Here is a 13,297-nt window from a genome sequence, read left to right on the forward strand (position 1 = left end):
CGAAACTATATCCGAGTTTGTTTAATAAAATTCCCACGGATCAGAAAAATTGTTCGATTCCAGTCCCTCGATCTCATACATATTTATTTCAATTCTATACAAAAGCTTTTTTCGTTCGTATTGCAGTTGGAAAAGTCTATTTTTTGTTGAAGTAACTGGAATATTGTTGTACGAACATTGTTAATGGAAAATATCATCTTAGGTTGGTCAAAATTGTCCAATTTTATCATAGAAGGTATTTTGAGTTAACCAAGTTTGAAAATTATTTTTAATATTGTTAGACTGTCTCCCGTACCCCTTTAATTCCCAGGTACCAAATAGCAAGCTATTGTCTTCGTTCCTTCAATTTCTTCTACTATCTACTTATTTACTTCCTTTTACCTACCTGACCCGTTACAAGAACTAGTACACTTGGTTTTATCATAGGATATAATGAGAAATTTTATCTTCCCCTCCACAACCCTTATGAGGATGGCTGACGTTGGAATAGGATCCTTTCAAGATGGAAGAAGGAATCTAGTGAGGAAATTCAAAGTATTACTGTAAATGTTGCACAGTATTCCCTTGAAAGATGTTCTGGTAACTAGTACAACTAAAAAGAGTCCTAACAAAATCGTGTTTAGATTAGTTTCCTTAAAAACAACCTCGCCAATTTATTGGTCGACGGAAAACTAAAAATTGTTAGAGAACCTCTAACGAGAAATTTCAGTTACCCAGAATCAGGAAGGAAGTAACGTATGTATCAAGTTTCGAGGATACCCTGGTGAGCATCGTTCAAGGAATTACTCTGTCAATTTTTATTTAAAAATGGAGAAAACTCGACGGTCAGACCCAACGACCAGAGCCGCGTCTGACCGTTACACAGAGAGGCAGTATCGACACAGTGTTCTGCTTTCGGCTCGTTACCTGCTTCCTGTTACCTAAAGTCCACCTGCCTAAAGTCCACACGCCCGAAAATTAACACCTTAAAGCCAACAGATTCCGTCCGAGCGGCGGTTGCGAGTTTGCTCGCCGCCTCGACGGAATAAATTAGAACGATGACACGATGTATGTAAAATTCAATCGTTTTATTAATTGACAAAGTGTTCATAATGAATACCGACGCGGGCACGCGACGCGTCGGCCACGCTATAATACGTGTACTGCGATAACAAATATGTACACACGTAGAGTACGGTAACAAACTAGTGATACACTTCGAGAATGAGTAGGGAGAGAACCGGGGTAACGTTACTTCGTCCTTCCTTCCGCCGCAGGGAGTCCCTCGGGATCTTTATGTACAAACCTCCTGCCTCCGTGGATATTGGCAACTAGAAGAGACTTAGGTCTAATCACACACACACACGCGTATCACGCACACGCTCATCGTACACGCTTTCTCTGCGAGAGTAGCCCGTGTACGCTGACCAAGCATGCAAGCCAGGCAGACAAGCGAACAGACAGACCGAGGGGCTTGTTTTTCGAAACTGCGCGTTACCTAGCCTTACGTGCGCTCAGCGTGAAACGTGACGATTAGTTTTGGCCGCTCTAGGATGATCGAATGAAATGGAAGGGGTTGAGAGATGTGCGTTTCGTCCCGAGTCTGCTAGCCAACCCATCAGCGAGGTTACTTAATAGGCTGCCCTCGGACGTGGGCTGGTTCGCTTAATCACCGTTTCCTTTATATGCTGTTGCTTCCTTTCTTGCAATTGGGACATTTCACCGAGACTAAGGTGGTCCCCTCCCTCGAAATAGATCGAATTCGAATGGACTTTTAATTGCACTGTCGACCACTCGAGTCGAAGAAATATAAACAGTGGTAGGGGTGATTGCGAGTACTGTCCGTCCGCGAGAATAAGGCTAACGAGTGTTTGCATCCCCACCCTGCTGGTGGGGGTGTAAATACTCGTTGACTTTCCTGTCGAGAATGGACACAATACAAATTTGTGGTAGCCTTTCGTTACTATAAGGGGGTATGAGGCTAGAGTGAGACTTCCTGGTTCCGATCAGGTCGAAAACCCCAATTTAGCTGATGTTCTCCCATACCCGGGACCACTACTTTGACAGTAGATAGGCCTGGTGCAGAGAATTTCGGCGAAGTTAGCGGGCCCACTCTGGTCAAATCCACTCACCTCACCTCCACGTGGGGCCCCCGGGACCCTGTATCAACTTATATTGGTGCAGGGTGCGAAAGAGTGAGTGGTAGTGAGGAAAGAGTTATTGAACGTGGTGTTGGTGTTAGTGACAAATCAAATTCAACCCCAACCAGGGGACAGTGCTTATGTGATTCTCGAATTTTAGTGATTATCTCAACAGGCAGTGTTGTGTTTGGTACCCCACCATAGACGTGTTTTGTCTAATTTGCCTTTATCACGAGGACATGTACTTGGTTGATTTGTTCTGATTAATTGTCGAGGAGATACCCTAACCCTGGACAGCGTCGATATCTTTAAAACAGAACATCCAATGAGATTATTAATCGCCGAGTGCATAGAAATGGTGGAATAAAAAACGAAACGAGAACAATGTTCGAAGGCAAGAGAATCGCTTCTATATTCCGCTAGACGTGAGAAAGGTTGCACCGTTTTAAAAATAAAAATATTTAAATTAAAAATAATGTGAATTGTGTAATTACACGCCTTGGTGAAAACCTTTTGAAAAGCTTTTTGCATTTAGTGAAGTGTTGCTGTGAGTTTTGTTGCCTGGTTCATGTGTAAAAGATAAAGAAAACTTTAAGGAACCTTTCCTTTGGGTTAGAAGAAAGTGTTTTGAAACTTTGTAATCAAGATGTACAATAATTGGTCAATTACTCTCACCACTCTAACTCTTCTTTCTTTGCATCACAAAGAGAGTTCAGTGTCCTGATTTAACAAGACCAGCTAGCAGATTCGAAACAAACGGTAAAAGTTTCACAAACAAGGCATATTTAACAATTAAATTGAAAGTATTAATACGGGTAATGTAGACGGTATCAAGGTAATAAAGACTATTTTGCATCAGGAAGCAGTTAACTTCGAAAGACGTAGCCCTAATACGTTTACACTATTTTCGTATAAAAAGTGTCGTCCCTCACGCCATTGCATCAGACCTCTAGCGTGTGTGCCCGATGCTTTAGCAACGAATTTAATCCCGTTTCTTCGGAGCTATGTACAAAACGAAAGATCCTTTTGGCAGTCGTGACTCGAGGCAAGGAATTGCTTTGGCGGGCATTAATTATTGGCGTCACACGCAAATTTTGATGAAGGGAACGCGCAGTTTTGAAACTCGATGTCTTACATAATCGAATAGGTTGGACAGACATAACTGGAGTGGATTCGATCAAATATTCTGTATACTACTTTCGATAACCTGCCGGACGTCTTTAATATACGCACGAGATACAAACTTTCTAGGTCCCTGTATGCATACAACCTTACCCAATGTACGTTTGAGGAGTGGTTTTTGATGGTTAAAAATGTGAGCCATTCGCTTACCAAGAAGCGAGAACGAACATATCCGAGCAAAATTATAAGTGTGTCGGAACGTTGGTTTCCGAAAGTACCAAAGTCGTTCAGCGTAAAGTACAATAGTCGAAAAGTAAAACTGACAAACCGAAATGGATCGGAGACCCGAAACAGCCACTGTTTTGTTCGTCTCGCCTGATAGGCCCATGGTTCACCGTATAAAATGCAGATACACTTGGAATACCGTCGACGACGAACACAATGAACGATAACCGTTTAAGGACGACGCGACTGAACGTGGGAAGAAAGCGACGGATGAGCTCTGAACAAGTATACCGACTATTTGCTCGAAAGCCGGTCCCCGGGCGTGTCCTTACAGGGATACGAACTCGTGGGGCGGTTGGATGATTCGCGGCGGGGGTGGAGGCGATAGTCGTAGGTCCACGTCGGTCAGCGAAAACGCGGAACTTCCGTTGGCCGTGACGCGGGGCCCCATATTGTCGTAAGGCGAACAAAGATCGGTGGATCGCAGTGCACGTCGCGGTAGCGTCGCGAAACTAGAGACGCTGGTGGCTGCCGCCACGGCGGCGGTCGTTTTGTTCACCACGCCGCTCGCGCCGTGAACTGGAATGTCGAGCAGGTCTGGGTAACAGCGATCAGAGGAATCCTGCGGCACGGACACCGAAATGAATATATTGCCAAAGATACCAGCGGGCAGAACGCCGCTGGTGAATTCCGGCGGTGGAGGCGGGAACATCGCGGTGCAGGGCACGGCCCTCATCGCGTTCACGGAACCACTGGTCACTTCGGGTCTAAGTCTCTCGACGGTGACGGTGGCGGCACTCATCGGATCGCAGATCGATCCCCTTTCCGCCAGCTCGAGATCGCCCGTGCTGTAGGCCTCCACCAGGCTGCCGTGCCCGCTGCCCTGGTCGTTGCTGTTCCCAGGCGTGGTCGTCGTTACCGACAGGTCGAGGAGCTTCTTCTCCTGGTCGCCGAAGCTCGTGCTGCTCTGGAGCTTGACCTTCTCGCGAGCGTTGTGTCGACGGGTCCCGCCGCACACGCACAGCGCCAGCAGAACCGCGGAGATCGAGGCGCACAGGGCCGCGGCTCCACCGCCCGCCAAACTGACCCACAATAACCAATTGTCACTCTGAGAGAGCGTCGGCGCCGTGTACACACGCGGAATAGCCACACTGACCGTGTCCCGCGCCAGACCGGCGATGTTCTTCGCGAAACAGGCGTACTCCCCTGCGTCGCCGTCGCTGGCGTTGTAGACGGTCAAGTTGTTCCACCTGTCGACGATCCTCCCAGGCGCGGATCGCTCGTTGTAGGCCATCCCGGCGTCGGACGTCGCGTACGCCACGTACGTGCCGGAATATATTTGCTCAGTCAGTTTGGACGCGTTCACCGGACCGCCGTTCAGCTGCCACCAGACCTCGGGCTCCGGGTCACCCGTTGCCAAGCAGGCCAGACTCAGGTTACCGTTCATCTCTTCCTGAATACTGCTGGAAAGCACATAAACTTCCGGCTCGCAGGCGAACTCCGCCGGCTTAACGTCCTCCCACTTGCGACCCGTCAAACGCGGTGGCGACGAACACAGTTGAGGCACGGAATAGAGTTTGTTGGGCACGTCGGAGATCAGCCAGGCGCGGAAGTCGCGGAGCCTGCAGTCGCAACTCCACTTGTTACCGTCCATGGTCAGAGTCTTGAGGCGCGGCAGCCGCGATATCACCGACGCGTCGAGATACTCCAGCTCGTTGTGGTCGAGTTTCAGCGACTCGAGCCCCGTGAGGTGCACGAACGCCTCGCCATGTATCTCCGACAGCGTGCACCTCTGCAGCTCCAGGTTTCGCAGGTGCTGGAGTACGGGGAACTGGTGACTCCTCAGTACGGTCAAAGGATTGCCGCTTAAAATTAGGATCCTCAGTCTTTCGTTGCCCAAGAACGTGCCCGGCTCGAGGGCCTTCACGTGGTTGTCCGACAGGTCGATCTCGACCAGGATCCTCATGTCCCTGAACGAATCCGCGTGGATCTGATGGATGCCAGCGTTCCTCAAGAACACCCTTTGCAGATTCAGCAGGCCGGAACGCTTGAAGATCTCCGACTGTAGCGCTGGTATCTTGTTCCCCGACAAGTCCAGCACCTGCATGTCGGGGTCCAGCGACGCGGGCAGCGACGTTAGGCCGGCGTCAGGGCACAGGGCAGACTTCTTTCCCGACGTCCATTTGCACCGACACACTGCCGGACAGTCGGTCCAATCCGGGAAGGCGGCCGCTCGTGATTGCAAGGCGAACGTACCGAGTAGGAAAAAGAGGGCAAGCAGAATGCGCCCTCGTAGAGGGTGATGCATTGGTCCTAACATGCCACAGTCTGTTTCTCTTCCGTAGCTGCTATTCTGTCCTGTGGACGGCCTCTCCACTGATTAGAAATCTGCAAGGAGACGGAATCGTGTTTAAAATTGGAAATTTTAACGCTAGAGCCTCCTACAACTACATCCTGTACCCCTAACGTTCCGGGATATTGTGGTTCGACTACGTCTGCGAGGTGCATCGAAGTTTAGAGGAATAAGGCCTCGAGCACAGCGACTAACATAATCTCTGGCTCGTGGATAATAATGAGCAAGCACTACTACACACGAAAATCACGATGAACGCCTAGGTGCATCCAAGACGATGTTTATCGAGCGAAATCTCTGGGCTTCATAGACAGCAAAAGCCCCCGATCGTTAAATTAGTAAAACTCTTTTTAACGCGGACCAGGTGGCTCGTTACGTCCTTACGCGTGACAGATGCGAAACAGGTTTACATTTGTAAAAGTTTGTCTAGAAAGAAAGACTACTTGCTTCTGTTGGAAGCGCCTCCGACAGACTGACTCTAATATTTCCGTCCATTTACATATCTCTTCTTCATCCGTTTCGCGTTGAAACGACGAAGCTGTTTAGTAGATTGAATTAATCCTCGCTCAGCGAACCGCCGCTACACGGAAAATAGCAATGCAACCGGGATAATCTATCCCGAATTGCATATCGTTTGGAGACACTCCCGAAATAGCCGCGAATTTGCTGAGCGCGGGTGCCCAACGACGACTAAATGCCGCAATTCACACCAAATGTTTTGAAACATTTCGTGTCTTCGCACGGCCGCTCCGTCATTTAGCCCATTTGTGCTAGCATGTAAAATTACGCGCGATAATTTCCGGATTAACACGCTGTCCGCTCGACATAAGCGACGCTACTTAACGCGCTATCGCACGCTCTATGATTAAACGGTGACAGACACGTGCTCGTCGATTCGAGCAACGACCGAGAGCATCGCGGAAACGAAGAATAAAAAATTTTGTACAAGAGATCCGGACCGGCGAGCAACGGAACGAAAAAATTACAAAACGGGGCGGGGGCCACTGTTGTTTATTGCTGTCTCCATTGCTGGCATATGTATTTCGTCGCCGCTACTGCTTAATAAAAAAGAACGTAAGAGACCCTTTTTATTACGAAACGTGAAAGCTCTGCCGGGAACGTGATTCGCGGCTTTTCACTAAAAACGAGCCTATACGCGAGCGTAAAACGAACTTTGCTCCGTGCGTTTTATCGGTGGTTAAAGGAGAAAAGAGGAAACTTTTTGCCACGTCAGTTGGCCCGTGACGAAACTTTCCCATGCAAACTGGTTCACGCTATTTAGTCTCGAATTCGTCGCGTGGAGTCGTTCGACTGATATTGAAGAACCCCCCCGACTTGCTACTACGATGTTTACCTATATGGGCAGAGACTCACTGTTTGCGTACACTGTAGACGTACCATGTTTCCATTTACAATAAACTGAAGACCCCGTATTCTTTTTCCGTCGTCGTGTGCCCGGTCTGTTGACGCGGAAAGGAACCGCCGTCGACCAACGGAAAAATGCAAAAGCTGGCTCACCGAGCGAAACAATACGAGGAACTGCCATGATCTCCGGCATGAACTTCTACCACCTCGGATTTAAACCAACACTTGAACCGTTTTTTTCACCGAGACTTTCCTTGATCGGCGAAGCTATAGAAAAGCACCGATGGGACACCAGAATCCGATAGAGAATACATACGCAAGCATCGTGCAGAATTCTAAATAGAATTAAGAGGCTCGTAACTCATTCACAGAAATATTTTCGCTCGAACGACGAATACTTTGTTCGTGAAAAAAACGCTCTACATGTCTGGATCCTATGGTTTATGCGTTGGTATTTCGACAGCTTTGTTTCGATGAGAATCGCAAATAAAATGCAATTTTAATTCGTTGTTCGATGCAACGAATACCTGAAAGAAGCACAAAGGTTCCATCCACGATGGGAAAATAGTTGTATAAAAGTAAAACCACGGACGTAGAATAACAAACTTAAGTCTATTAGCAGAATTAATGAGAGAAAGTAAAACGAGAACACGGTACGAGAATTTTAAAACTGTGTAATGAACTCCTGTCTATCGCAAATGATCAAGAGCATGGTGCTTTTCGAGAACATTTACACGTTAGAAATTGAACGAAAACAGGATGTAATTGTCGAGCGTTGCACAGAAGCCATAAAAAATATCAAATATGTATGTAATGACGCAACAATTCGTTTACATAATTATGACATTTAATAGGGCAATTGTAGCGGAAATTTACAGAGGCGCCCGGTGAAACACATTCAAAGGAAATTTCACGTTTGATATAACGCATATTCGCAAAGTTAGGGGGCACAAAAGCAGGTTGAACCGAAAGGCAGAGGGATCGATGAATTGCCAACGGAATCGTGGATTTTTCACCTCGTGTAATTTTCAAGCATTGTTCGAAGAATCTGAAATCGAAAATGCGTTCGTAGAGGATGAGAAATATCATTTAAATCCTCTCCTCGTGCTAGTTACGCAACAAAGAACGACGGTATAATTGACACGGTAAAATCGTTAAATATTTTGTATGTAGGCGAAGGTACAATATCGCGCAAAAATCTGACGGGCAGTAGTTAACGAGTTGAAAATCCGACATAAAACGTAAGAGAAGAAAATAAATCAGTTCCATCATTCGCGTAGTCCGATAACAAATTTTAATCGTCAAGCTACCTCTGGGTATCAGTGATATGCAAGTCAATGGTCATCCAACACTTTTAGAAAAACGAGAACAGTATCTTAAGCTTTCAAACACCCACACGATACAAATAGACGCGGATTGCTGGAGACCCAATACCTGCCTCCATAACAGATTGTTAGACATTCTTCCGTAAAAGACAACGCGCTCGATAATGTGTTTTATTATAAGGAGAGAAAAAGATCAGCACTGGAAAGAATTGCAGCTTCTATTGGGTGAATCAATCCTTCTAAGGGGCACGACTAAGGAAAATGTTACTCGACACCCGTTCACGTTCTATTTACTCGTGATACCGTTTCATTTCAACTCGAGACTGATCTTTCTTTCTCCTTGCAGTACCGTTGCAAGCCAGAAACATCTGTTACGAAACGAGTAAAACATCTCTAGACGCCTGTGGAATGCGTTTCCATAACAATGTAAACAGAACCTAAATAGCAAGCAGGCCACTGGCCATATGACTGTTTATGTTTATTGATTACCGGTCAATAGGCGACACACTCCGTAGCCCTTGCTCAGTCGCATGCGTTGCGAAGGGTCGAAAATCTGAACAACCTAGAACCGGTGGGATCTTTTCAACGACTGATAGGCAAAGGAAAACCTAGACCCTCGTAACGTATGAACAAAGATAGTTCGTGACGTCACCGGCGGTCGAGCAAGTGGCCTTGAGTGGCCAGTTGATTCGCAGGGCGAGCGAGCGTCATTCGATCCCGACCGCGAGGAAACGGATCCTACAACGACGACGATGCTCTGCTTGTTCTTACTTGAGCGTTTTCTTCGGCCAGCACTAAGCATGCCGTCTGCGAATCTGAATGGGGCCGTCATGCTTGCGTGGACGCTTCCATTGTTTCTCGGGGGCTTTCATTTCGCCGACCGGTCTCCTTCGGGCATCACGAATCTATTGTTGGCGAGTTCTTAGATTTCATTCTGATTAAGTGCGCCCTACGTGCACGCGCGCGCCCCGTCGGCCGGCCTACTTTCCCCGATCGCACGCCTCGCCGGGTTCAATCTGCAACAAAGGAGCAACAATCGCGCGATTATGTAACGGTTTTTTCACCCGACGCGACCGAACAAGCGACGCGGAATCTCTCGAGCCACGAGCCTCGAAAGCCTGTAGGATTCCAGGCCGCGGGTTCGCCCGCCGAGCATTTCCGGCCGCCTACTAAGGCATATTAATTGCTGACGCTGCTAATGGTATGCCCGCGTAATGCGCCGCGAAATTTATATCGATCATAAATTAGTCACAAAGTCGGCCGCGGTAGCCTGGTAATAATTTTCAATCCCCCTCGATGCTGAACGCAGCCCCCGGATGTTCCGAGGCCGCGAACGGAAGGCACACCACCGGCAGCGGCGGCAGCAACAACCGGCTAATTGAATTCAACGAAACTTTCACGGCGAACCTGAGAGTTTCGGGGTTCGTTAGAGGAGTTCTGCCCGATATTCGACGCTCGATCGCCGGAATCTTATCCGCACCAGGTGTCCTTGCGCGTGGTGCGTGCTCGCGTCACCCCGACACCCACAGTCATGCCACCAAGCGCGTCGGCCTCGAGCGGCAAAATTTGCTTACGCGTTTACTCGCGTCGAAAGTTCCCGGTACGTTCCGGCCAATCGCGTCGTCGCTTGCGGGCTGGTTGAAAAATTAAAGACGAGAGCGCACTGTATCACTCGCGAGGAGAGACGCGCGGGGCTCTCCCTATTTCACCCTCCGTCCTTCTTTATCGTTTGTCGCTTCTCACCCCCGTTCGGGACGATCCCTGTCCTTTTGTTTATTCTCTCCCCGGAGAAGAGACGCTCGCTACGTTACGAACGGAAATGGAATGCTCGCGACCTCGGCGTCTACGCGACGATCACCGCGGTTAGGTTGACGTCAGGGTCCGTGTCGCGGTCAGACGCGATATCCGGAAACCCGCGGAGAGAAACGGGTAGAAACGGACGATGCGCGACGAGCACGATGCACTTGTCAGCTTCCTCTCCACGCGTAGTCTCACCGTGCGAACGTGTGTTCGCCCGTTCTCACGAGAGGACACCCCCCACCTGGGCCGCGGGGTCGTCGACTGGCATCGACGTTCTTTTCTATTATCCTCTTGGCCGATCAATCAATCACTTCGCGCTAGGCCCGCCGGATAAGAAGCCTCTGCACTGGCTATCGCTGTTTCCGCGAACGAGCTGGACGTATGCGGGGAAACGCGAGAGCGGATGCTGCGATCGCGCCGCTCCATCGAAGGCTTTCATCCCCCGTTGCGTGCACCCCGTAACCGCCGCGAACGATCACGCACAACGAACTGAACGGCCACGACGATTCCACCCACGAGTCACGATTTTCGCGATTATTATCGTCCAACGCACACGCCACGGAAACCTGCAGATTTGCCGCAGAGGCCACCGACACGATGCCTACGTATCCCCGTGTCTGTTCCTCTCGCTACCCCCTCCCTCTTGCGCTCCCAACCACCCCTCTCCAATCGGCGACCCCCCTCTTCGTTGATTCGCCGACCTCTCGCTCGCTCGTTACCCGTCGCTGTCCCTTTTCGACTCCCTTGCCGCATAACCGTCCGCGGGCAGCACCGTCGAATTCTGGTTCAATGAAATCCATTCCGCTCGCCGGCACCCTTACTCCAACACCCCCACCAGCGGCAACCTTTCGACCCCTAACTGCGTCCTTTCGTCGTCGAGATTCCGCTCGCACCAGCCTCTATAATCGCTGACTTTGTTCCCCGCCGGCCCTAGCGACTCGCAATCCTGAACAGGACGCGTGTGTTCACCCATGGGGATACGCGCCCCACGAATTTGGCGATGTTGGATAGCCCAACTGGTAGCCCTTATGGTCGTCCCGGGCGGTAAGGATTCGGCGACGTCGAGGGTCGACCTAACTTACGGTCAAGAAAAAATGTCAGGGAATCTTATTGGCGTTAGGGACCGTCGATGATGCGATCAATCGGGAACTCGACTAATTTGAGAACACAGTCGGCAACTCTTTTATCTTAGATTCCTATTTTATCGACCCGCCCAGGTAAGTAGGAATCAGGAATTCATCTTTATCGACGCGAAATTCTCGGTCGATAACTGTTCTTACCGACGGGCACTGCTAGAGTCGTTCGGTCGGCAATACAGACGAATGAGCGAAACGAGGGATGTGGAACAGATCGATGGGATTACTCTAGTGCTTCGCGCACAGAAGACAGGGTTACGATGCCGTACTTCCTTCTACGTTTTCAGCGTTTTATTACAAGAATATAGTATAAACTTTCGTTCGATAGTGTGTATGTGTGTGTCTGTGTGTGCACCGTCACGCATGAATCTTTATACATAGTGTCGCATCTCTCTTTTCGACCATCCCCACCCCCCGTCCCCCGGAAACCCCTCCCACGCAGGCCACGATAGTCATAGCTTTCGATAGTTGATCGATATACGTATAATAATATATCTTGTGTAATCTTACGGTTACCTTATCTCCGCTAAGTTGTAATCTCTATATATCTCTTTATATCTTCATTTTTTTTTCTCGTTACTGGAAACATACTTGGCAATTCACGTCTAATAGTACAACGAAGCATTTTTCTTGTTTTTTTTTTTGTTCTGTTTCTCTCACTCTTGCGCACTCTTTCTCATCTTCACTCGCTCCCGACCTCAACGATACGCGCCGTCGCGGACTTGCTCGATCGGTTCGACGGTGACCCGCTGATCACGCGCGTTTCATTTTAATTGATATGTCAATGGGTTTTATTCTCTTAACGGCGAAGTTCCAGCTCGTCCCAGGGAAAGCGTAGTTAACTGCGAACGCCAGGCGTCTTCTTCGATTCCTCGGGGTTATTTCCAGCTGTTTGCTGCAACACCGAACGCGGAAAGGGCACGGTGACCAGACATTGGGTACGGCTATTTTCGAAGGTGCGTTATTCGGGGGTCGGGTCAAGTTCATGGAATATCAAGCTCGCGGAATCTGGACTTGGAAATACTTGTTACGTAGCACATTCTGCTTGACCCAGATAGAGAAAGAATTACTAAGTGACTATTTGCCTTCCTCCATTGGATTACAATACGTCCTCCCTTTGTTATTTATAAAAATATTTATGAAAAGCTGATGTATGCAATGACTTTAGTGGGGTATCAATGTATAGAAACGGACCGGGGATACAGTACAAAGCATTACGTTAACGACTGATATACTAAATCAGACATGTTTCGAAGTCTGTTACGATTGTCAAGAAGCACTAGTTTAATTAACAGAGCTGGGCATATTTTAACGAAAGGTTTCTGTAAAAAATCATTCTATTGGAGCAGTGTTTACTACTGTTATCGTACCCAACGATGATCTCATTTGTTTAAATCATTCTACATGTTTGTAGTTTCTTATCGAGTAAATAAAGGTCACCTTGATGTTTTTTTAATGAGCTTATGTCATTTTTGTCTCTCGAGGTTGTAGATTACGTCTCAAGTTATACAGTGGCATTGATTTGACGATAGCAGACCGAAAAGAAACGAAGTATCGTAATGTTTAGATCGAACGTAAACACCAGCTTGACCTCTAACTATCAGGTTGACATTGAGCTGTCTCTAATGTATTATACAGTCTCACATAACCATGTCTGACATTCTGATTCAATTCTGATTAAACTATTTACTCTAATGTGTTTGCGTCAATGTTTAAAGAATCGTCATAATCGTTATTTTTCTTTTAATAAGAAAATATTTTTGGCCTTGGCGAGGCACACATGGTTTTTCTTCGTCTGTTAAGGCGTTGATACCGTAAATAAAATATGCCCAAATCTATTCGATCACTCTG

At 48.1% G+C, this 13,297-nt stretch overlaps 2 protein-coding genes across 7 annotated transcripts in view; both read right to left on the bottom strand.

Annotated features, from left to right (window-relative positions):
- Positions 1-582: 582 nt before the first annotated feature.
- LOC143343754 (uncharacterized) lies at positions 583-10,905 on the bottom strand. Of its 2 annotated transcripts, XM_076768969.1 has the most exons (3): positions 9,918-10,905; positions 9,282-9,526; positions 583-5,855 (listed from the first exon to the last, which is right to left on the bottom strand). In XM_076768969.1, exon 3 carries the CDS (start codon positions 5,785-5,787, stop codon positions 3,796-3,798), a length of 1,992 nt encoding a protein of 663 aa, XP_076625084.1. In that variant the 5' UTR covers positions 5,788-5,855; positions 9,282-9,526; positions 9,918-10,905; the 3' UTR covers positions 583-3,795. The 2 variants fall into 2 exon arrangements, with proteins under 2 accessions (XP_076625084.1, XP_076625085.1); XM_076768970.1 differs by lacking the exons at positions 9,282-9,526; positions 9,918-10,905 and adding an exon at positions 9,000-9,092.
- A 762-nt stretch (positions 10,906-11,667) lies between these two features.
- The window catches only part of Carpb (Carbonic anhydrase-related protein B), a 31,918-nt gene continuing 30,288 nt past the window's right edge, over positions 11,668-13,297 (bottom strand). For 3 of the 5 annotated variants that reach the window (XM_076769987.1, XM_076769988.1, XM_076769989.1), the window contains exon 10: positions 11,669-12,341. In XM_076769987.1, the coding sequence (XP_076626102.1) occupies positions 12,325-12,341 (17 nt within the window). In that variant the 3' untranslated portion in view covers positions 11,669-12,324. Of the gene's footprint in view, positions 12,342-13,297 lie in introns of all 5 variants that reach the window. The other 2 variants (XM_076769991.1, XM_076769990.1) reach the window with 1 other exon arrangement.

Source organism: Colletes latitarsis, chromosome 7 (genome assembly GCF_051014445.1).
Source record: "Colletes latitarsis isolate SP2378_abdomen chromosome 7, iyColLati1, whole genome shotgun sequence".
In the NCBI taxonomy this organism is placed as follows: Eukaryota; Metazoa; Arthropoda; class Insecta; order Hymenoptera; family Colletidae; genus Colletes; species Colletes latitarsis.